General features: G+C 39.4%; 1 protein-coding gene across 1 annotated transcript; it reads left to right on the top strand.

Annotated features, from left to right (window-relative positions):
• Positions 1 to 6,166: 6,166 nt before the first annotated feature.
• On the top strand, positions 6,167 to 23,682 carry PGRMC2 (progesterone receptor membrane component 2). The gene is made up of 3 exons (XM_065903816.1): positions 6,167 to 6,612; positions 19,914 to 20,069; positions 21,465 to 23,682. Exons 1-3 carry the CDS (start codon positions 6,195 to 6,197, stop codon positions 21,560 to 21,562), a joined length of 672 nt encoding a protein of 223 aa, XP_065759888.1. The 5' UTR covers positions 6,167 to 6,194; the 3' UTR covers positions 21,563 to 23,682.
• The last annotated feature ends 325 nt before the right edge of the window (positions 23,683 to 24,007 follow it).

Below are 24,007 nucleotides of genomic sequence, written 5' to 3'. Positions count from 1 at the left end.
ATGCCTTCAATCTGATTATGATCTCCTCCCAATATGAATTTTCCAGCAAGAAATGAAAAGCTCAGAAATTACATTATCTTGTTCTGCTGAATTATAGCCCAAAGTAATCAGGACTGACTTCATGTTAAAGTCCAAAATTATTAATGTCCAACTTGTTAGCTCTCTTGCTCTTGTGAACTAAAGTTCAAATAACAGATTTTATCACTTCTTGCCAGTGAACTTAGCTCCAGCCTGGTTTCCCTTCCCCCAGAGCACTTAAACTATTAAGTTTATCCCAAGCCTCCCTTGGCCTGGGCAGGCCACCCTCGGCATGGACAAACCACTGTTAAACTTGTGGTACGAAGCAGCAGAGTAGGAAGCATACTTTCTGTGGGCGGCCTGGCTCCCATGAGAAAAGAGAGAGGAAGGTGCGCTGCACATGCCAAACTTACACATCAGGAAACTTGCTAGAAGTGCTGGAATAAAGTATCAAGTGTTATGTTAGTGGCACCCCCTCCATACTTCAAGAAACATCTGATGTGGGAAAGAAGTGTTTTCTCCTAAAATAGAGAAATAGAATTATAAGAAACAGTCTCTCTTATTTAAGAAATATTTATTCAGCTCAAATTTCTAAGCTAGGTTTGCTGAGAGATTCCTTAGTGAATCAGAGCTGGATGCTGCCTAACAACCAACCACCAACATTTGTAACATATTCATATATGTCAATGCCATATATTTTAGGTTTTTGTTACAGCAGTGCTCTACATTCAGTACCAATTTTTGTATTAGATCAGTCTTTATTTGCTACCAAACAACCCCAAATATCTCAGTGACTTAGAATAGCAGAAACGTATTTCTCACTCATACAACCATGTGTGTTAACTAAGGACTCTTTTCCACTTTGTTCTGACTCTCAGACCCTAGCTGACGAAAGCAGCCACCATGTGGAACACTGTTACTGTGGTAGATTAAATAAGACTACAAATTCTTTGTCACTCTTCTCCCAAGTCCCCATCAAGAAGTGGACTTTATTTCCCCTCCCCTTGAAACTAAGTTGGCCCTGTGACAACCTTAACTAATAGAATGAGTTATTTCCACACCTAAGTTTTAGAAATAGACTGGAAGAATCTGAAAGCTTTTGCAATTTTGAAGAGCCCTGAGCCACTATGTAAGAAGTCTACACTGTAGGAGAAGCCATGTGAAGTGAGGCCCTGGAATAACACTGGGAAAAGAAAGGCTCAGTCATTCGAGCATCCCTGTCACGCCTCCAAATTACTCCAGCCCGACAATACCTGGCTGGAACCACATGAGAGACCCCAAGCAAGATGAGACAACTGCCCATGAGCCCATTCAACCCACAAAACCAAGAGAGATTATGAAATGGTTATGGTTTTAAGTCACTGAGATTTGGGATGATTTGTTATGCAGCAATACATAACTAAAACATTCCATCACTATGCCAAAAGGAGACATGGGAAACTGTGCACAGGTTCCTATATTAATCACTTTTGCTTGCAAGTGACACAGATCACTTCAATCACGTTTCAGTGGCCATGCTGAGTTCAAAGGAGTAGGGAGATGCAAGTCAGCTATGTGTCTGAGAAAAGAAACAGAAACATTCATTGCTTAGTACTAATACCTCACAGAGAGGGGTCAAGCTTAAAGAGATATATCTTCCATAGAGATGACAAGTTAATCAGTAAGCAGTGGATTACATCTGTAAGGGAAAGGCAGGGAAGCCATTTGTGGATTTACAGAGTGCCAACAGAATTTCTGAGTTACATTGAGCAGCACTGGAGATAAAGGAGTAAAGGAAAATCAGTATACATGACTAGTCCATGTAGGAATGGAGGGAAAGACAGAGCAGGCCTCCAGTCTGAAAGCTACTGCAGGATTCAAAACAAGAGTATCCTACTGGGAGAGATATTTTCCTGGGGGGGGGGGGGGTGAGACCTAAAAATGAAAAGAAAAAAGAGAAACGTTTCAAGTGTAAAACTGAGGTATTTATCAAGAATATAAAAGAAAATGTTTAATTCTCATGGCAATGTTACTTAGCTATTCAACATTCCCTCTCCCTGCCATTTCCTTGACAATGTAACTTCAATACTGTTTGACTCCTCTCTTCCCTCCAAACCAATCAGAAACAAACAAAAAAATCTATACACATAACTCAGTTCCAAAATAAATTCCGATTGGTCTAAGCCAGTGGTTCTTAACCAGTATCATCTCTTGAGAGGGTGTGTGGAGGATGGAGGGAAAGAGAGTTTTTTGGTTTGGATTGGTTGGTTTTTTTTTTCTCGTGTCACGTCTGGGGTTGTACTGACATTCAGTAGGAAGGCACCAGAGATGCTAAATGTCTACAGTTCTGTGTGAGAACAGTGAAAAGCCAGAAAAACACTAACAAATCATGGTAATCCTATGCTCCTTATCAGTAACTGGTATAGAAACTAGCTAATAGCCTAATTTTGGAAAAATAAGATATAAGGAGTGACCTGCTATGAAGCCTCTGGGGAGATTTCTGTCCGCTGATGTTGTATGAACCATGTAACACCTGGGACCGCTACAGTCATCTTCCTCCAAAAACCAGTTTCTTCCCAATTTCCCTGTTTCCATCATTGTCACCACATCCTTTTTACCAGGTTCTAAGGCGTCTTTGATTTCTCTTAACCTCTAACTGCTACATGAGGTTTGTCTGGGACAATTTTACTCCTATTCTCCCAGTGTGGTTAGTGAGAAGCTGCGACATAGTTTTAACCGCTTGGCGCCCCCCAAAAGGGGTGTCTTTTCTCCCATGGGCGCCGTCACGCCTGTCCAGACGCCCGGAGCGTGGGCGCGCAGGCAAAGCTACGGCCCAGAAGTTTTGGCGACGAGCTGGAGTCGCCTGGCGCCCAGAGAGTGCACGGAACTCGCACTGGGATTGTTTGGCGAAAGGAATCTACCTGCTGTCACCGAGGACACCGAGTAGCCACTCCCCAGTGATTTTGGCCAAGGCTGCTCCTGTAGAATTTTCTTTCACATTTTAGACGAGAGGTGTCGGTATTCCTTAAGTCGCACTCATTTGGGGCAGGAAGAAAGTGGATAGGGTGAGGTGGGCCTTCAGTTCGCTTGTTTAACTTAATCTACAGTTTCTTTTCATCTACCTAGGTCTTGTAGTCTTTTAACCTTTCGAGTCCTTAAAACTTCGGCGTAAATGTCACCTCTGAACCCTTACAGTGAGCGCCTCACCTCACGCTCTGAACTCCTTTGTCGTGCTCCCTCTCGCTCTAGCTTGTTTTGTGTCACTGGTTCCCCCACCCCTACCCCCTCGCTGTAAACTGCCCTCGTGGTGAATGAGCTGTGTCAAGGGAGTAACAGTTTTCGTTTAATCTGGAGGAACTTGCGGAGTGGAGGAGAGATGTGGGCAAACTGGAGCGTATGGTATACTAATTAGGGAAACAGCTAGTGGTCCATTTTGGCTTTAAGTGCCGCAGAGGAGCGAAGTCTGGAAAACTAAGCTTGTAATCACAGTATCACGGGATTGGCTTGGACTTTATAGGAGGAGTTTCAGCAGATACTGAAAGGAAAGTGACAGGATCAAAACTCTTCTGTAGAGCGATTATCTACTAGGATTGGTGTGAAGGGTTGGAGTGGGGAAAAGAATGGGAAATCAGTTACTAGGCTAAGGTATTTGTGCAGGAAGTGGCAGGAAGTGCGGGAATGTAAAGGGCCAGTCATTAACATTTCAGGTGTTCGGGTCGTAGGTACATAATTTTGCCTCATAGCGACTTCACTTCAGAGTTATAAAAGCAGTCCATGGGCTGAACCCCTGCTTGAGAGGTATTTTCTTGAGGCAGAGTGAACAATGGGGAGTAATCCTCCCATCTAGACTGTTTTTAAAGCGAATGTGGGCACTATTAACTACACTGGGAGAATGAAGAAGTGAAGTCGCTTCAGTCGTGTCCGACTCTTTGCGACCCCATGGACTGTAGCCTGCCAGGCTCCTCTGTCCATGGGGTTTTCCAGGCAAGAATACTGGAGTGGGTTGCCATTTCCTTCTCCTGGGGATCTTCTTGACCCGGGAAGTTTCCTCGTAGAGGAAACCAGCCATAGAAAATACTTAAAGGAATGACTGGCTGTATTCCAATGAAACTTTATGGACACTGCAATTTTCATTTGATACAATTTTAGATACCATGAAATAAGTTTTCAATCACTTAAAAGTGTAAAAAACTGTTTCTTAAAACCTTGTAGAGTTGTAAATTTTAATTCCCTGGCTACTCAGAAGGTAGAGTCTGCCTGCAATGCGGGAGAACCAGGTTCTATCCCTGGGTCAGGAAGATTCCCTGGAGAAGGAAATGGCAGCAGTATTCTTGCCTGGAAAATCCCATGGACAGAGGAGCCTGGCAGGCTACAGTCCACGGGGTCGCAAAGAGTCGGACACGACTGAAGCGACTTCACTTCTTCATTCTCCCAGTGTAGTTAATAGTGCCCACATTCGCTTTAAAAACAGTCTAGATGGGAGGATTACTCCCCATTGTTCACTCTGCCTCAAGAAAATACCTCTCAAGCAGGGGTTCAGCCCATGGACTGCTTTTATAACTCTGAAGTGAAGTCGCTATGAGGCAAAATTATGTACCTACGACCCGAACACCTGAAATGTTAATGACTGGCCCTTTACATTCCCGCACTTCCTGCCACTTCCTGCACAAATACCTTAGCCTAGTAACTGATTTCCCATTCTTTTCCCCACTCCAACCCTTCACACCAATCCTAGTAGATAATCGCTCTACAGAAGAGTTTTGATCCTGTCACTTTCCTTTCAGTATCTGCTGAAACTCCTCCTATAAAGTCCAAGCCAATCCCGTGATACTGTGATTACAAGCTTAGTTTTCCAGACTTCGCTCCTCTGCGGCACTTAAAGCCAAAATGGACCACTAGCTGTTTCCCTAATTAGTATACCATACGCTCCAGTTTGCCCACATCTCTCCTCCACTCCGCAAGTTCCTCCAGATTAAACGAAAACTGTTACTCCCTTGACACAGCTCATTCACCACGAGGGCAGTTTACAGCGAGGGGGTAGGGGTGGGGGAACCAGTGACACAAAACAAGCTAGAGCGAGAGGGAGCACGACAAAGGAGTTCAGAGCGTGAGGTGAGGCGCTCACTGTAAGGGTTCAGAGGTGACATTTACGCCGAAGTTTTAAGGACTCGAAAGGTTAAAAGACTACAAGACCTAGGTAGATGAAAAGAAACTGTAGATTAAGTTAAACAAGCGAACTGAAGGCCCACCTCACCCTATCCACTTTCTTCCTGCCCCAAATGAGTGCGACTTAAGGAATACCGACACCTCTCGTCTAAAATGTGAAAGAAAATTCTACAGGAGCAGCCTTGGCCAAAACCACTGGGGAGTGGCTACTCGGTGTCCTCGGAGACAGCAGGTAGATTCCTTTCGCCAAACAATCCCAGTGCGAGTTCCGTGCACTCTCTGGGCGCCAGGCGACTCCAGCTCGTCGCCAAAACTTCTGGGCCGTAGCTTTGCCTGCGCGCCCACGCTCCGGGCGTCTGGACAGGCGTGACGGCGTCCATGGGAGAAAAGACACCCCTTTTGGGGGGCGCCAAGCGGTTAAAACTATGTCGCAGGTCCTCACTAACCACTAGCCCGCACCCTCGGAAAGGTGTCCGAGAGAGGCAGCCTCAGCAGCCGCCTCAGCGCACGTGAGGCTCTGAAGCTCAGCGTGGGCGAAGAGGCGGGAGCTGGCAGACGCAAACCGTGACCAGGGAAGGGGCGGGGTCCGTGAGCGCATGCGCACAGCCAGAGAACTGGGCAGGCCGTTCCTCCCAGAGGGTTTGCAGAGGAAAGGGGAGCTCGTGGCGCCCCGGAACCCGCGCACGCGCCGTAGCCTCGCCCCGCCTGTGTGCGCGCGCGCGCGCGGTCGGCGCAGCATCTTCTCTTCAGACCCGCCCCCCTCTTGTACTTCAACTAGAGAAGGAGACAGGCGAGAGCAGGGAAGTGTGGGGCGAGGTGGGCGGGGCGTCGCACGCGAGCGCGGCCAGCAAAAGGACGGCTGAGGGAGAGATCCAGGACAATGTTACCGCGTAAACACCCAATCAGGAGCCGGCCTGACCCCACCCCCTGCCCTCACGTTATTGGCTAGAAAACCCCATATGGGCGGGGCCGGCCGTGGGGTTGGGGAGGGCAGGGGGCGGGGAGGAGGAGGAAGGCGCTGGCGGGCAGTGATGGCGGCGGGTGATGGGGACGTGAATTTAGGCACCCTGGGGAGTGGCAGCGAGAGCAGCAGCGACGGTAGCAGCGAGAGCCCGGGAGGCGCGGGAGCGGCAGCAGAAGGGGGCGGCTGGTCGGCAACGGCGTTGGCGCTTCTGACGGTGGGCGGGGAGATGCTGCTGAACGTGGCGCTGGTGGCGCTGGTGTTGCTGGGGGCCTACCGGCTGTGGGTGCGCTGGGGGCGGCGGGGTCTGGGCGCCGGGGCCGGAGCGGGCGACGAGAGCCCCGCTGCCTCTTTGCCTCGTATGAAGAAGCGGGACTTCAGCTTGGAGCAGCTGCGCCAGTACGACGGGTCTCGCAACCCGCGCATCCTGCTTGCGGTCAATGGGAAAGTCTTCGACGTGACCAAAGGCAGCAAGTTCTACGGCCCGGGTGAGGAGGAGTTGGAAGGGGAGGGGGAGGACCCCCTGCAGCTCAAGCACGACCCCCTTCTGATGGGGAGGCCCCTGGGCACCGGGTTAGTTTGCCAGCCTTCTCGACATCTGGACCCCCGAGCCGTTTCTGCCGCACCTGAGACGGCCCGCCCCCCACACGCCCAAGCCGCGGGCCCCACCGGTGTTTACTCCTCGAATTCGGATCCCAGTGTCGCCCCAGCAATGAGCTCTGAATTTTCATCTTTTTCCTATCTCATTTCTCTTCTCAGCCTTTTCTTGGGCTGAATTTTTCAAAATCCTTCTAGTTGTCGCCAGTCACGCTGGCCCTCAGCCTTTACTGAGCTTTCTGATTTCTGGAATCGTTGGGGGCAGGAAAGAAGGAAGATTTCTGAAGTAGGGACCTAAAATTTTAGGCCCTGTAATTCACAACTTTCTTTACTTTTGTGTGTGTGTGTGTGTGTGTGTGTGTGTGTGTGCGCGCGCGCCACAGAGCGCTTATCTACTACTCCCCATAAGGCCACGTTTAAGTACACGTAGTTCCAAGTCCCAACCTTCTAGAATCTATTAAATCCGATCCCATATGCAGCACCTTGACTTTTTTTTTTAACCGGTTTTGATACAGAGATGTTTTCCAAGATTAACAGTCTATGTGGGATGAGGCTGATCAGAATGCAGATCCTAATAAATACTGGCAAGGTTATTCGCCCTGAGTTTTGGAGGTGGAACTCATATACCCAGCAGGCGTGCTTGTACAGTTTCTTCTTTTTTTTTTTTTTTTGGTAGCAGGAAGGCAAGTATTAAAATACACGTTGATTATCACTTACTTTGTTTTCACTGAGAAGAAAGAACTTTATAAACAGCTATAAATTCATATCACCATGCACCAGTTCTGCAAGTTAAATGTTTCTAAAGCTTTGCTTTCAGAGAACTGTGTATGTAAGGTGGTTGGTTTAGAAATCCTTCTTTAACAATGTAGTTATAGCAAACATTTCAGTTCAGACTCATGAAACCTGTTGGCATACCATAAAATTGAGCAACATTGTACATTCTGGTTTTGTAGTTATTCTGAGCTTTTAAGGAGTTACTACAATAAAAGTAAATAAAATTAGAGACCTATAGTCACCTGTTAACTTGAAAGAGGACATCCAAGTCTTAAGGGGTTGGCAAATCTAAAAACAAGTTGGTTTCCTCTTTAATCTGTTAGTTCATGATATTTATTGACACCTGCAACTGTACACTTATGATTTCTGTGCTTAGTGGCTGGAAAATATTTTAGAAGTGTTCTGGTTTGTTGTTTGTTAATTGGGTTAAGGAAGAGAAATGGGAGATTCTACACCTGGTAACAAGCGTGTTGAACTATTTCTTAGTTGTTTGTATTTTGTGTATATATTTACATTCAATCCAACCAAGTCACAGATAGCTTATAAAGTACTTGCTGCTTGTATAAAAATGAAAACCAGATGTCTACCCACTCACATCAGCTGAAACAGTTAATACATTTTTGTTTACTTAAGCGAATATGAGTAGGACCAAAGGACAATATTTAAACGAACAGACCAAATTAGTTAATTTTTTTTTTAGTCAAGAATTTACACAATATTATGTATTCAGTAATTAGAAATTGTGTACAGGTCTAGGTTTTTTAACACAACTTACCCAAACTAATAACTCTGCTTTTGTAGCCCCTATCTAAACGGACAGTGAAGCAACCAAGTGTTTAGTGCAAAGAAGCATATCAGTCCTCACACATTAATGCCTTGCCACTATCTGAAAATAGCTAAGAGAGACAGCCATGGACACAATTTGGCAGCACCCAGTGGCAAATGTTCTGCAACAGAAATTTTTAAATTAAGATGAGAGTCATCGTTATAATATAGATAGTCTTTGTGTGGCTCGAGCCAGTGAGGGGATTCCCCTCAGATGACAACAGCGGACTCAGTTTTAGGTTAGCTTTCACTGATTTCCAGGTTCTTCTTGATGAACAGGCAGAGTGATACTCCATTATTTCATTCTAAGTAGTTTTGAACAACCTAAACAGATACTTGGAATACTTTTTTATTGAAAGGAACCTTAAAGTTAGCCAGATCAGCTTATGGATTTGGAATATATTTCACATTAAGAGGAGATCTAACATTTCCCAGAAGTCTTGAAGCAAAATTTCGGGCTATAAAACAAATTCAGTTTTTATTTTAATTTTTTTATCCTCAAATCAATTAAGGAATTTTGTAGCAGAGTAATTCAGAAGTAAAAATCCTTATATGAGACTTTGTAGCTTGAAAGAATGAGTTTAGGGAGTCTAGCCAATATCCACTCCCAGTTCTCAATAATGGTTTTAGAGTTAAAAGATTGTTTGTGAGGCTTTTCTGTGTTGAAGTTATTTTTATTTTTAGTCATAATTTTTAAAGTTTGAGTTCTTAAAAAATTAAATGTTGGCAGTTTAATTTAGTGGAGTAAACAGACATTGGGAAACAATTGGCATTAACTACATTTGTCAATATTAAGTTTAGTAACAGTTCAGGCACTTGGCCAGTTTGTGAGGAAAGTGATCATGTAAGAAACAAAAAATATGGGAGGAGAAAGGAAGCAGATTTGTTAAGCAGCTACTACATCACATCTATTATTTTGTCATCTCCACAATGCTTCAGTGAGGTTAGTGAACATTCCTATCTTTAAGAGAGAGAGCTCGAGGTTTAGGAATTTGGAGTAAATTGGTTGGGTCACACAGACATGATATTCAAATCCGGATATATTTGACCACAAAGCCTGTCTACTCTATTTGAGATAAACTGCATTCTGAGATAAACTTACATAGAGAATCTTATTTTTATACCCTCTCCTGGTTCCCATAAGGATTTAAAGCCTCAGAGAAACATACTTTCATGGCTTTATGTTGTGATGTTCAATATGGTAGCCACAAGCCACATGAATTGAGTTTCTCAGTCACTTTAGCCATATTTCAAGTGCCCAAACAGTGCACTTTATAGAGCATTTCCATCCTCCCATCGAGTTCTATTCAATAGCATTGATTCTAGAGGTTAGGGTAGAAGGAGGAGGAAACTCCCATTTGGGGCTTATTATCTCGTTTAATTTCCAGACAGCTCTAGGAGATAAGTGATGTTCCCATTTTACAAATGTGAAAACTGAAACGCGGAGATTTGGCCCAAAGTTACATATCTAGTAAATGGCCAAGCTAGAAATCAAACACAGTCTAACTGGCTTCACCGGCTATGCTTGCTACTGTATCACAACATAATATAATTTCATGTTTCCAGCATCATAATAGATGAGGAAGACTCATCTATCATTTTAAATATTAATATTAATTGTTAAATAGTAATAATTTGGTATAATATTTCTGCAGTGGGATTCTAGCAAAACTTTTTGCTTTTATTCTTTATAATGGCAGGAAATTATACAGTTATACAACTGACCTTTCTAATAGTTTATTCACATTTCTGGTATTAAGATACATAGCTTCCCCTTTATTCCATGTAGAGTTTTCTTTGATGTATAACAAAGCTGTAATTTCTCCAATATACCATTTAAATTCCACTGGAAAGAAAAAAGTTTCTAAGAAGTACCCCCATGACATGCCTAATATTTAGGAGATGGGGAAAAGGAGTTCATACACCTTTTATGTGTTCTTCCTCCTTTTTTAACTTGATATTTGCATGTTAATTTTATTCGTAGTTTGCAAAATTGCAGCTGAAGCAAGAGTTGCAGCATATGGACAAACATATTCTTTCTTGAATGTCCTATTGACACTATCCAACTTTCATCCTAGACTTTTGTTTTGAAGCCAGCTGGGTCTGTGTTAAGTTTAATGCCCATGCACATTCATTACCTAGCAATCAGGTAAAAGGACCAGCTAAGTTTTCTGATGAATTTTGATACTCTGCTCAAATTCATACTAATTTCTTTTTTTTTGACTGTGCCATGTGGTTTATAGGATCTTAGCTCCCCAAGCAGGGATCAGACCCACCCCTGTATTGGAAGTCCAAAGTCACAGCCGCCGGCTTGGCAGGGAATTCCCTTTACTAGTAAATTTCTACAGTACCTAGTTGGTTGGCTCCTCTGAGTTCAACATCATTCCATTGTTTTTAGTCAAAGAGAGAATTGTGTTAAATACTAACACAAAGTATAAAAGGATAGCTTAAACCATGTATGAGACCAGAAGATGTTATTCAGGTTGAAGGAAAGGAGTAGATTAACATCTGGAGGTAGCCCTTTTTACGTTCTTTTCATAGTTCTTTCAACCATGTGGCATAGGTCACTCATCCCCCGCATACTTGTGAGATACATCACTAAACAACTGCTGTATAAGAGCCAGCATTTTGTTTCAGGAGCAACTCTGAGAAGGAATGACCTGGGTTTCATCACACTGTTGCCTAGATAAATGTTTTGAGTAATTCTCTGAGTCTTCAAAACTTGTGCTTCCCAGCCCTCATGGAGTTTGTGTTCTGTTAAGAAAGACAGATAATAAACTATCATTCAATATGTGATTATAATAAAGGACTTTATTTATTAGGTTTAGATGGTAAAGAGAAGTACTTATTTATGTTGGTTTGTCAAGAAAGTGGGGATTGATACTTAAGCAAAAACCTGAAGGAACCAGCCTTACAATGATTGGGTGTATCATTGTTTTAAAGCTATCTAAGCACCAGACCTAGGACTGATAACGGCAGAGGAAGAAACATCCTTATCACCCTTACTGATTTTCAGATTTGACTTCAGGCTTCATTTGATAAGTATTACCTCAGCAGTTCTTTTTCCATCCTCTTAAGCAATGTGTTTTATTTTTTCTTTATAAACAACATAGCTGGATTTTTAAAAATTAAATTTAATGCCAGTACTGTCTTTTAACAACTTAATCAGTTTATATTTTTTGTCCCTATTAGCATATTTAGATTTATTTCTACTATCCTATTTAGTAATTTCTCTGACTACTTTTCTTTGCCTTCTTTCCCACCATTTTTTCTTAGATGGATTTTTTTATTCCACTTTTTCTCCCCTACTGATTTGTTGTTTCATTTTAGTATAGTTGATTTGCAGTTGTATTAATTTCTACTGTACAGCACGGTGTTCCAGTTATACACATACATGCATTCTTTTTCATATTCTTTTCCTTTGTGATTTCTCACAGGGCATCAAATATAGTTCCCAGTGCTATATAGCAGTACCTTTTGTTTATCCATTCTCTATATACTAATTTGTATCTGCTCATCCCAAACTTCCGACCTTTGCCACCCCCACTCCACCCATCCCTTACAAGCCAGAAGTCTGTTCTCTGTGTTTGGGAGTCTTGTTTCTGTTTCATATCTACCTGCTAATTTGGATGCATTCTATTTGTATTCTTTTGGTGACAAGAGTCTTTTCCTTAAATTTTTTCCATAGGCATTGTCACTCTGAACAATATATGAATGTTAACCAAACATTTTTGTACAAATTAGAAAGAACTGTCACATTAAAACACTTTACTGCCATTGGACAGAGTATTTCTTAATATTAAATATACAAAACAATCGTGTAGACAGATGTGAATGGTGTCCCCTGGAGTTGTATGGTACACAGCCATATGTTGTGGCCTTGGGTTAGAAAGCTTTAACTCTAATCCCTCCCCACTCCATTTTCTATGTTATTTCTATTAGACTTACAGTTTTACTGTAGTTTTTTAAACGCTACCCTCAAACTGAATAATAAACTTTTTTTAAATAGGCAATTTTCATTTACATTTACCAATAGTTACCATTTTCTTCTTTCACTGTCATTTCTTGCATCTCATACTTTTGTTCAGAGTTCAGTTTTCATTTTAGTGAGGTATGTCCTATAGTTTTGCCATTGATAGAAAAAAAATCACTTTCTATCTGCCCTCATTCAGGAATTATAGTACAGATCCAGTTCCAGTTCAGTCGATAAGTCATGTCCGACTCTTTGTGACCCCATGAACTGCAGCACGCCGGGCCTCCCTGTCCATCACCAACTCCCAGAGTCTACCCAAACCCATGTCCGTTGAGTTGGTGATGCCATCCAACCATCACATCCTCTGCCGTTCCCTTCTCCTCCTGCCTTTCCCAGCATCAGGGTCTTTTCCAGTGAGTCACCTCTTCCCATCAGGTGGCCAAAGTATTGGAGTTTCAGCTTCAACATCAGTCCTTCCAATGAACACCCAGGACTGATCTCCTTTAGGATGGACTGGTTGGATCTCCTTGCAGTCCAAGGGTCTCTCAAAAGTCTTCTCCACAACACCACAGTTCAAAAGCATCAATTCTTTGGCGCTCAGCTTTCTTTGTAGTCCAACTCTCACATCCATACATGACCACTGTAAAAACTGTAGCCTTGACTAGACAGACCTTTGTTGACAAAGTAATGTCTATGCTTTTTAATATGCTGTCTAGTTTGGTCATAACTTTCCTTCCAAGGAGCAAACATCTATTAATTTCATGGCTTCAGTGGCCATCTGCAGTGATTTCAGAGCCCGAAAAAATAGTCTGTCACTGTTTCCATTGTTTCCCCATCTATTTCCATGAAGTGATGGGACTGGATGCCATGAACGTAGTTTTTAACAATGCAAACCTTTAACAATATTTTAATATATTGAAAGCCTTTTGTATCAGTTTAGAAAGAACTCTATCAGTTTTTGGAATGTGTGTGTAATTCTGTTATGAATATATCATTTAATAGTCCACTTTTAATGAATATTTGTTTCCAGTCTCTTGTTATTACATACATCCATGCATGCTCAGTTGCTTTAGTCATGTCCAACTCTTTGTGATCCTATGGACTGTAGCCCACCAGGCCCCTCTGTCCATGGGATTCTCCAGGCAAGAATACTAGAGTGGGTTGCCATTTCCCTCTCCAGGGGAACTTTCCTACCCAGGGATCGAACCCATGTCTGCCAGTGCCTTCTGCATTGCAGGCAGATTCTTTACCTACTGAGCCACCTGGGAAGCATGGTATCATGTACGTATCATTTAAAAATGTTACTGAAATCATAATTATCTATTAAATAAATTCCTAGAAGTAAAACTACTGAGTCTTAGGTTATGGACATTCTTAATTTGGATACTTCTTTCTAAATTGCCCTCCAGAGATGTTGGACCAATTTACACTCACATGAAAATGCCTATTTCTCACTCTCTTGCCAAAAATGTGATATAAAATTTTTTGATCTTTGTCAATCTGAGAAGTTAAAGTAGTATTTCAATATTATTTTAATTTACATTTCTCTTTTTCTCAGTGAATTTTGGTTAGTTACATTTGGAATTTATTTAAGATGTGAAGTAAGCATCAACTTTTGTTTTTGTTTTCTTACAGGGGGCTATTCAGTTATTGCAACACCATTTATAGAATAGTTTTTTTCCCTAATACTTGTAGTTAAGAGATTATCTAGTTTGACCTCCACAATTTTAGGCATGTAAAATTTGCCTCAAATGTAGGGTGTGGCCTCAAACCCAAGTATCTTGGCTTGGAAGAGGTATTCTTCCAGTTTTACCATGCTGCCTTCCCTCTAAAAGTCCTGGGAGTTCCTAGAACCAAGCACAAAAAAGATATATTAGTTGGATTTCATTTAATCACTTTTATATATGGTTTGATTTGTCCTAGGTCCATTATAACCGTATTTGGAATAAGTTACTCAGTGTGCGTATGTGCTCAGTTGTGTCTGACTCTTTGCGACCCCATGGGATGTAGCCTTCAGCTCTTCTGTCTATGGGATTTTCCAGGCAAGAATACTGGAGTGGTTTGCCATTCCCTTCTCCAAGGATCTTCCTGACCCTGGGATCAAACCTGCATCTCCTACATTGGCAGGTGGATACTTTACCACTGAGCCCCCCGGGAAGCCCTATACCAAGTATTATTAGATTTTTTTTTTTAACTTTATTAATCACAGAAGACTATTGTCAAAACACACCAGAAAACTAGGCTGTTTAACTTTTAGTGAATTAAAGTTTATCTCTCAACGCTATGGTTTTTATACCATGAAAATAACTAAAATATTTGTTCTGGAATTTTCTTCATAAATACTAATGTATTAATAGATACATAATCACCCTAGTAGAAAATTATCTATTACATATTTTAGATGTTTACTTTTTCCTGGAATTTTTTGCTCATTAAATTAGTGTTTTACAATAACCATATGTTGTTCCCTTATCAAAAATATGTCACTCCATTATATTTGACTGTATGATAGTAAGCAGTTTCAGGATGCAATAACTGGTAGATTTATTGAATTTTGAACTTCAAAAAAATCTGTATCGTAAGTTGTGTTAACTCTTAAAACTTAATGAAATCTGGATTCTAACTAGTATGTCATTTTGGTATATTTAACAGTATCATAGAAGTAAGATTTATCTATAAAATGATGTCCTAGAATATTTGTTTTATAAATACATTTTAAAGAATCTGTCTTGGCTAAATAATTGGGTTCATTTTTTGTAGCAAGAATATTCTTGAAATAGTAAACCTAGTTTTGTATCAGCATTATATTTTAGTTTTTTAGAAGGCAAGAGTGTAATTCTCCTATTGTTACTGAAATGTTAATGTTTAAATGAACCTTAATTGTTAAAACAATCTGATTAGTTTATATGAGCTAGCCTTTTAATTTTTTTTATAAATTATACCATACCAAAAGACCTAAGAGCTTTTAAAATGTGCTTTCCTTGGGTAGCTCTCTGTTGTTACAGTATTATGGATAGCCAAGAGTAGTCACCAAAATATTAGAGTCATAACATATATGTCAGTTATATAAGGGGGTAGTGGAAAGGGGAGGTATTACTGAACTCTCAGATGTGATTCTGATTGTATTCGGGATGCAGAGGAATATACTTTAACTGGACCTCAAATCCTCCTTTCTCAGCAGGTCATCCTTTTCCATCTCTAGTTCTTAGTCTTAATATTACATTCTTTATGCTATTACAGGAAAAAGAAAACTATTTTCAAAAAGACCTTTTCAGAAGTTAAATGCTTCATGTGGGAAATTCGAAATATGTGGAGAGGTCATTCTTTCCAATAGTTAACAGAACATCATTTTGTCTAGGATTAGGCTTGCATTATTAACTGTTGCCTCTAGTTCACTCTTGAGTTATCCAAACCAAAAAACAGCATTCCCTCTTAGGGAAGTTGGCAGGAAATTTTACTAAAGAATACACTGGTATGTTATCCATATACTTAAAGATGGAGGTTCTTATGACTTCTGTTTTTATAGTGATCATCTCCTTTTTACCATTTGGATGTTTTTAAGGTTGGTGAAGTATCCTCAAGTAGATTGAGTTTTGTAGACCAGGAAGGTAAATATTATATAACATAATGCTAAGAAAAGCTATTGATTTCTACAGCTTTTTTTGGTTAATGTTCTTCCATTTTAAGAGGTATTTTAAAATAGCCATTCCCCTGAAATTTTGTGATGAGTGAAATGCTCCAGTTTTCAGGGTTGTCATTTCATCTTTGGGTTTGTGGGTCCTCTGTTTTCTCAAGATGTACTGTGTTTGGTATAGTTAGAAAAGTGGTTGGTTCTGTTAGTAATTTTAGGCAAGTCACTGAATACCTCTGCATCTTTTCATCTGCCAAGAAGGGAGGGCAAAACTATCCCTTCTACTTTGTGATACAATGAAAAGGAAGTGAGATTGCTAGGAAATTCTTCAAAAAGTTGAAATTCTCATTTTCTATTTGTAGTTTTTTATAGCCTTAATCAGTTTTATTTTTTCTTTTGTGTTTGACTCATCACTGTTTTAAGTTTGTAAGCATTGGTCCAGTCAGCATTAAGATTTTTTTGGTCATTATTGTTTCTTAAGAAAATATTAGTGTTTTATATGTATATATACATATATTCCATCTCTTGAAAACAGCCATTACCACGTGGAGTTATACCACAGAAAAACTAAACTTTTTTAAGGTGGACCACTTTTCTTTCCCTCGGGACTGTTCTTGCTTAATTTTAGTGTTGGGTTTTTTGTTTTTTTTTTTAACTTGCTTAGTTTTAAAAGTTAATGTTGGGAATTCCCTGGCAGTCCAGTGGTTAGTACTCAGTGCTCTCACTGCTGGCACTGGGGTTCAGTCCCTGGTTGGGGTCTTGCAAGCCACATGGCTTGGTCAAAAAAAGCAATGTTTCTCATTTTAAAAAAGAAGAAGAAGAAATAATGTCATTTGCAGCAACATGATTGGGCCTGGGGATTATCATAAATGAAGTAAGTCAGACAGAAATATCATATGATATCACTTATGTGTGAAATCTTTAAAAATGATACAAACGACTTACTTAGGAAACAAATACAGACATAGAAAACAAATTTATGGTTACCCAAGGGGATGAGGGGAGAATAAATTAGGAGTTTGGGCTTAATGTATATACACTACTGTATGAAAGTTTTCCTGGTAGCTCACTGCCTGCAATACAGGAGACCTGGGTTCAATCCCTGGGTCCTGAAGATCCCCTGGAGAGGGAAATGGCAACCCACTCCAGTATTCTTGCCTGGAGAACCCTATGGACAGAGGAGCCTGGCGAGCTACAGTCCACGGGCTCGCAGAGAGTCGGACAGACTGAGCGACTCAGCGCAGCACGATAGAGAGAGAGGACGGGGAACAAGGACACGGGGCGGGACTCGGCGTCTCCTGCTGGCCGTCATGGAGACGAGTCTAAAACACACATACTTTTTATTTATTTTTTTATTTTCCAGTGGGTTTTGTCATACATTGATATGAATCAGCCATAGAGTTACACGTATTCCCCATCCCGGTCCCCCCTCCCACCTCCCTCTCCACCCGACTCCTCTGGGTCCTCCCAGTGCACCAGGCCCGAGCATTTGTCTCATGCATCCCACCTGGGCTGGTGATCTGTTTCACCATAGATAATATACATGCTGTAGTTTCGAAACATCCCAACCTCACCTTCTCCCACAGAGTCTGTTCTGTACTTCTGCGTCTCTTCTTCTGCCCTGCATATAGGGCCACCGTTACCATCTTTCTAAATTCCATATATATGTGTAAAACACACATACTTTTTAAAACCACATTTTTTTTAGAATTACTTTGCTGTACACTTGAAACTAACAGAGCATTGTAAATTAACTATAAATTTTAAAAAATAAAGTTAATGTTTCTCCAAAACAATTAACTCCAATTAAAGAACTTCAGATTTTACTTTGTAAGTAGAAATTTACTACTATTTACTGTAACTAGTACTAAATTTCTTTATCGTAAACATTTAAATAAATACCGTTTTGAATGTCAGTTTAGATGATGGGCAGTGTTTGAAAGTTACAAATATTGACCGGTTGTAAGTAGTGTCCCATTTTCTTCTATAGAAGACAAATTTAGAAATAGTCGTGATAGTCACCTAATATTAAGGAGCAAGATAGAAAGTACTTAAGAATGGGAAAGCAGAATAAAAAAGTACTGGAAGTGTTACCTTTATTTTTGTGTTAATATATTATTGTCTAATAATGGTCCTTAAATTTATTGCTAAGGCTCTTTTTTTGTTCCATGCAATAAACTTTTAGAGAATGAATTTTCCTAACTCATTTCTAAAACTCATTAGTTTTCCTAAGTAACCCAGTGAGCTTCATGGTGCAGTGCTTACTGTAGTTCAAACTAAGGTTCATAAATGTTTAGAAATTTTTGAATTTTCTTCTTAAAGGTATGGATGCTTTTCTGACACATAACCTTCAATTTCCTAAATGCTTTCAAATATGAATATGGGTATAATCTTTATTTTACTCATTTAAAAATCAGGGAATTTCCTTTCTTTGTACTGTGTACTTCTCATTAGAAAATACTTCACTCTGTTAAATGGACAGTAAGCTTTTTCACTGCCTACTGATAATAGTTGCTGGTTCATAATAGTTAAGCCAGCAAATTTGATTTTTAAACTTTTCTCTAGATTTATTTTGTCATGTATTGATAACTTCAGACTCAGGAAAGAAATTTTTATATATAAAATCATGTATTTTGTAAATCTTATTTATTAGTGCATAGTTCTTAAAACGTTTTAAACAGGAAAATTTACATGGTCTGTTCTATAAACTAAGATGAAGAAAAACTTAACTCTTAAGAGATTTATATTATAAAAATTGTTTTTTAAATAGCCAGACTTGGGAATCCTCTGGCCGTCCAGTGGCTAGAACTCTTAACTGCTGAGGGCCCAGGTTCAATCCTTGTTCAGGGAACCTAAGATCCCACAAGCCGTGTGGCATGGCTAAAAATAAATAAATAAGTAGGCAGGTTTAACCAATTAAATGAAGTAGTAAAACTTTCCTCTCCATTCCCCAGAAACATTGCTACTGTTAAGTACTTGGTTTGTATTCTTCCCGGTGCTTTTTTCATGCATATACAAATACGGGTTAAATGTGCATATATGTATATCCTTTTTTAGTTCAAAGGAGGTCATACTATGGGCTTCTGTGATGGCCCAGTGGTTAAGACTATGCTGCAGGGGGCACGGGTTGGATCTCTGGTCCAGGAACTTAAGTTCCCATATGCCATACAGTGCAGCCAAAAAAGAATAAAAAATAAAAATAACTAAATGAATCATACTGTGTAATCTAATTGCTTTTTTCAGTTACTATATCATGGACTTCTTTGTGCATCTGTACATACAGAGTTACCTCGTTCTTTTTGATAGCTTTGTACTGTTTCATTAAAGTAATGTACTATAATTTATGTAAGCAAATTCTTGATATAGAAAATTCCGTGGTTTGGATTTTTGTCTGTTAGTATGTGTTTATTTTGTTCCTACTTTATGCCAGGCATGTGGTAAGCATTGAAGATCCAGAGATGTGCAGTTGAGTTGCTGCTCTCAAGGACACACTTTGGGAATAACTTGCTTCTGGTAGCCATTCCTCCCTATTGACAAGGTGGTTCCTGATTCTATACACTAATTATTTTGTGTCCTTGTAGCCATATATATATCCAGCCAGTGTTCTGTTGATTATTTTTAGATGCCACAACTAATTAACAGTAATCTATAAGGCATCATTTCCCCTCAAGAAAACTGGCTTCCAAACCTAACTCTTCTAAGCTTCCTCTTCTTTCTAATCTTTAATCACAGTCTTCATCTTTAAATTAAGTTTTTTTTAAGTATCTAAAGTAATTGAAATGTAAATTCTCAGTAAAAAACTTTACTTTGGTCAAAAGGTCGATTTCTAAGAAATTTCTTCTTCTTATCCTGTTTAGTGTCTGAGCATGTTTTGAAATATAAGACTGAGTACCAGATAAGAGTCATGAGGTTTCTTTTATTTGGCGTTTTCCTTTGAGACATTCTAAAATACTTTTAGATAATCTAAATAATTTCTTTTTTTTCCCCAGCGGGTCCATATGGAATATTTGCTGGTAGGGATGCCTCCAGAGGACTGGCAACATTTTGCCTAGATAAAGATGCACTTAAAGATGAATATGATGATCTCTCAGATTTGAATGCTGTACAAATGGAGAGTGTTCGAGAATGGGAAATGCAGTTTAAAGGTACCTTCATTTTATTGGGTTCTTTACAAATACTAAATTTATGGCCAAAGAAAGTACATGCCATTTTATTACTCTTTAAGAGCCTAAGGATGCTATCTGTTTTCATTGCCATCATTATTTGATGATAAGCATAGCTAACTATCAAAATGATTGTTACATGTGCTAATAAAATCCATATTTAAAAATTCACTTGTTACAAACTGTAAAATTTACAAAAGTTGTGACACCTTTAGTCTTATAAGGCTTGTTCATTAAGATAGAGTTTTTTAAACATAGACTTATATTTAAAACTGAATTGATTACTGATACTGTAATTTTAGTTTATTTTTAAATGATTTAATTGATCTTACCTTCAAACCGTAAAGGAAAAATGTCATTCTCCTTCATTATATGCTTGTGACATCAGTTTTTACTGCCTCAGTGAACACTCTGGACTGTTACCATGTGACTTATGGATCCCTTGAAATATCTCTTCTGGCTTCTTGGCACTTGTACTGGTTCTGCTGGACCAAGCAGTCCTCCTGTTTCATCCTCTTGATTTGTCAGTTAATTCACTTAAACTCAGTTCAGAATCCTGACCAAGAAATGACTAAATATTATCATGAACATAACAGTGGACATAACAGTGTTCTAAATTAAACACATGGTAACATAAAAACAAGTGGTGTCACATCTAAGAAGAGAGTTTAATAGGAGAAAGAAAAATCCTGTACTGAGAGTCACACATCAGGGCCTCAGAGAACACAAGATAATAAGTAACAAGTGAATTTCCATCTGTTGGTTTGGTTTGTTTTCTTAGGGACTACTACATGTGTCACATTTTCTCCCCAAGAATATTTCCTGGTTGGATTTACTTTCCATGTGATTTTCCACCTCTTATTTTTCTCCCTACTTTTTCAACCCCAGGAAAGTCACCATTAACTTTTTTAAGATCTTCTCACTGTTGGAAATGCCCTGTGTTGCTACCTTATTTATTTAATTAAAATTACTTTGGGTTATTAAGTTTAAAGATCTGCTCTGAGACTCAGTGCACAGTAGAAGTAAACCAGTTTCAAAGTACATGTCATCAGACCTATTCCAAGAGCCTGGCATGGGTCCTGGACTCACATGTATTTTTAAAATGTCTCCAAGTGATTCTGAGGCAGCGTCCTTGATTAAGAACTGGTTGTATGGAATACTCTCCTCCAAAGCATAAGTCCGAAGCTTTATAAGTTCCCTGATCCTGTTTTCTTTTGTTCAGGCCTTACATGAGTATAAAAAGACTGGACAAGGTAAACGATAGGGAAAACATACCTTATTCTCTATGACTAAAAGAAGCATACACCTTCCCTCCTGTATAATGGAATCGTGAAATAAATTTGATTGCTACTGATTTTCTTTTGATGTATCTTTCAGAAAAATATGATTATGTAGGCAGACTCCTAAAACCAGGGGAAGAACCATCAGAATATACAGATGAAGAAGATACCAAGGATCACAATAAACAGGATTGAACTTTGTAAACAACCAAAGTCAGGGGCCTTCAGAACTGCAATTCTTACTCCCTTTCACAGAATGTCCAGCATCTTTGGGTTTGGTTCACCTGCTGCAAAAAACATTCAACAGATTGTACAAGCTACATGAATCTCACTATGAAGATTCGAATACTAGACATTATGTATGCTGCCAGACTCATTTGTTGCAGTTATTTGTAATGTCTGGTGGGGCTTCATTCTGAAAAGGAGGAGACAGGGATATTTTTAAAGAGCAAGAGAGTCACAAGATTACTTTCTCCTTTTTTTCTTTCCTTTTTTTTTTTTTAAATCAAAGACAACCTGATATGTATTTGCTACTTGAGTGTACAAGAGATTTTTTTGAAATCTCTTCAAAAAAAAAAAAACAACAGCAAGGAATTCCTGTTTCATGTGCTGTGTTTTGTTTTAGCAGTGAGGTAGAGAGGAGACCTGGGCAGGAGAGGTGAGGGTGCACACCAAATTCAAGTAGTTAAGGCTGCTGACACATTAAAATGGTAAATGTGAGTCCCAAGCTTTTCTTTTTGGGTTTTGTCAGGGAAAAGAAGAAAACCTTTATTTCTAAGAAATCTTTGGAAATTAGAAGAATGAATTTCAGGTGGATTTAAGTCAAAGCTAATTCCCCAACAGCAAGATCATTTGAAACTAGTTTTTATCCCTTTCCTTCCCCTAGATCAATCAATATTAATTGTGCCTTATTTCACTTACATAGACTTGAATTATTTTTAGGGAAAGCCCCTATGTGAATTCCGAAGTCACTACAAGCAGCATTGAGACTGAAGTTGGAATATTCTGTTGACTGCAAAACCTTGATGTCATTCTGTGTATATAGAATGTAAAAGGAATATTCAGTGTTACTGCCATATATATGTTAATATACACAAACTTAATTAGCATTATAATGGCCAAATGCATTCCCCCATGCTTCTCTCTTTTCAAAAAAAAAAAAAAATTGAAAAACAAATCAACAACTCTGTCCCCTAACAGCTGCCTAATTTCAGGAGTCTTGACTCTCACATCTCACTGGTGTGGGTGCATGGGGCTGTAGTGTGGATGTCGCGTGGGTGTGTCTGAATGTGTGTGAGAGCGCCTTGGAAGGGACTCTGCAGATACTGTAAATACCCATACCGTTTTAATAAAGCATGTACAATAAACCAAAATAAGCTTGAGTTGGACTTTATATACAAACTGTAAACCAGTGCATTATAATATGGTAGTCAAGATTGTGTATTTGATTCAAGATAAGGAAAAATCTTGGAATGAAAGGCAGGCACTGGTTAACCAAGTTGTACACATTGTACCACACCACTGTAACTTTAGGAAGAAATTCCACTTTGTGGAACATTCTCAAGAGATCTGAGATTATTCAGGTAAGAATTGATATATTAAAATGTACATATTTTTACTTTATATTTTTATGCCAGCTGATTATACTAGAAGTAATAGCACTTCCGATGGTAGTTACTGAACACAAAACAATAAAGGATATTATACTGTTAGGTTTTAAATTCTGTTTGAAAATGCTCTTACTAAAAAGCCCTATATATGTCCATTATTTGATTTCATCATATCATGACTGTTTAGGTTCTTAATTGGAGACAAGTTATACCAAAATAGACAATTTTATGTAATAAGTCACCAGTTAGAAGAATTGTCCTGCGGTATGAATATAATATATGTGGAAGCCATCAAAGAAAAAGGAAGTTTTAATTGCAATAATAAGCTAAAGTATGTAAAATACTACATTCTATTGTAATCAGTCTTGGAATGTTTAGTAGAAAATAAGTTTCAGCCAAATTCTGCTGAAGGCTGGTTGCAACAACTGAAGAATGTTGGTAAATGCTTTTTGTGTGTTTTTATGTAAAATATTTTCTAAACAGATTTGTTAAAGTACGTGTCCTCTGGAGTAAATTGATATTGAGAGAGAGATATATATATATATATATAATGAATCATTTCAGCCTAAAGTTAAGTAAATCTACACTTGTGAATAGAGAAACCCTAAATATTCATGCAGTAAAAATTATGCAGTCTGTTAAGAAAAATGAGTAATTTTGTGTTTTGGACTTGAAATAAACAGTGTTCTCTGGACAGTTGCTCAATTCCAGTTGAGTGTTCTCATTCTTAGGTAGTTTGATGGGCAGTCACTGAGTGTGGGAATGGGAGCTGTGGTGACTGGCATTGCTGCTGTCCACCCCCTGCCCCACCCTTAACCACTATTTCCCCAACCTTCCTGGTTATTAGAACCACTTGAGGTGCTTGAAATACAAATTCTTGGTCCCCAGTCCAAACCTGCCACCCAGTGAGCCCGAATGGAAAAGAGCGAGTCTCAGACTGTAAGGAGTCCCTTGGGTAATGCTAATGATCAGGCACAGTTGGGAAACACCACACTGGTCTTTTCAAGTCATACAGTTGACCTTTGAACAA

The sequence above is a fragment of the Muntiacus reevesi genome, chromosome 13 (genome assembly GCF_963930625.1).
Source record: "Muntiacus reevesi chromosome 13, mMunRee1.1, whole genome shotgun sequence".
NCBI lineage: Eukaryota > Metazoa > Chordata > Mammalia > Artiodactyla > Cervidae > Muntiacus > Muntiacus reevesi.
Note: the sequence above shows the minus strand (reverse complement) of the source record. Positions and strands in the feature narration are given on the sequence as shown.

What these genes read in the sequence shown, in the direction of transcription:
- PGRMC2 (XM_065903816.1), top strand. Translation starts at nt 6,195, where the DNA reads ATGGCGGCGGGTGATGGGGACGTGAATTTAGGCACCCTGGGGAGTGGC. An exon ending in CAGCAAGTTCTACGGCCCGG is followed by an intron (nt 6,613 to 19,913) that starts GTGAGGAGGAGT and finishes TTTTTTCCCCAG; the next exon opens with CGGGTCCATATGGAATATTT. An exon ending in ATGGGAAATGCAGTTTAAAG is followed by an intron (nt 20,070 to 21,464) that starts GTACCTTCATTT and finishes TGTATCTTTCAG; the next exon opens with AAAAATATGATTATGTAGGC.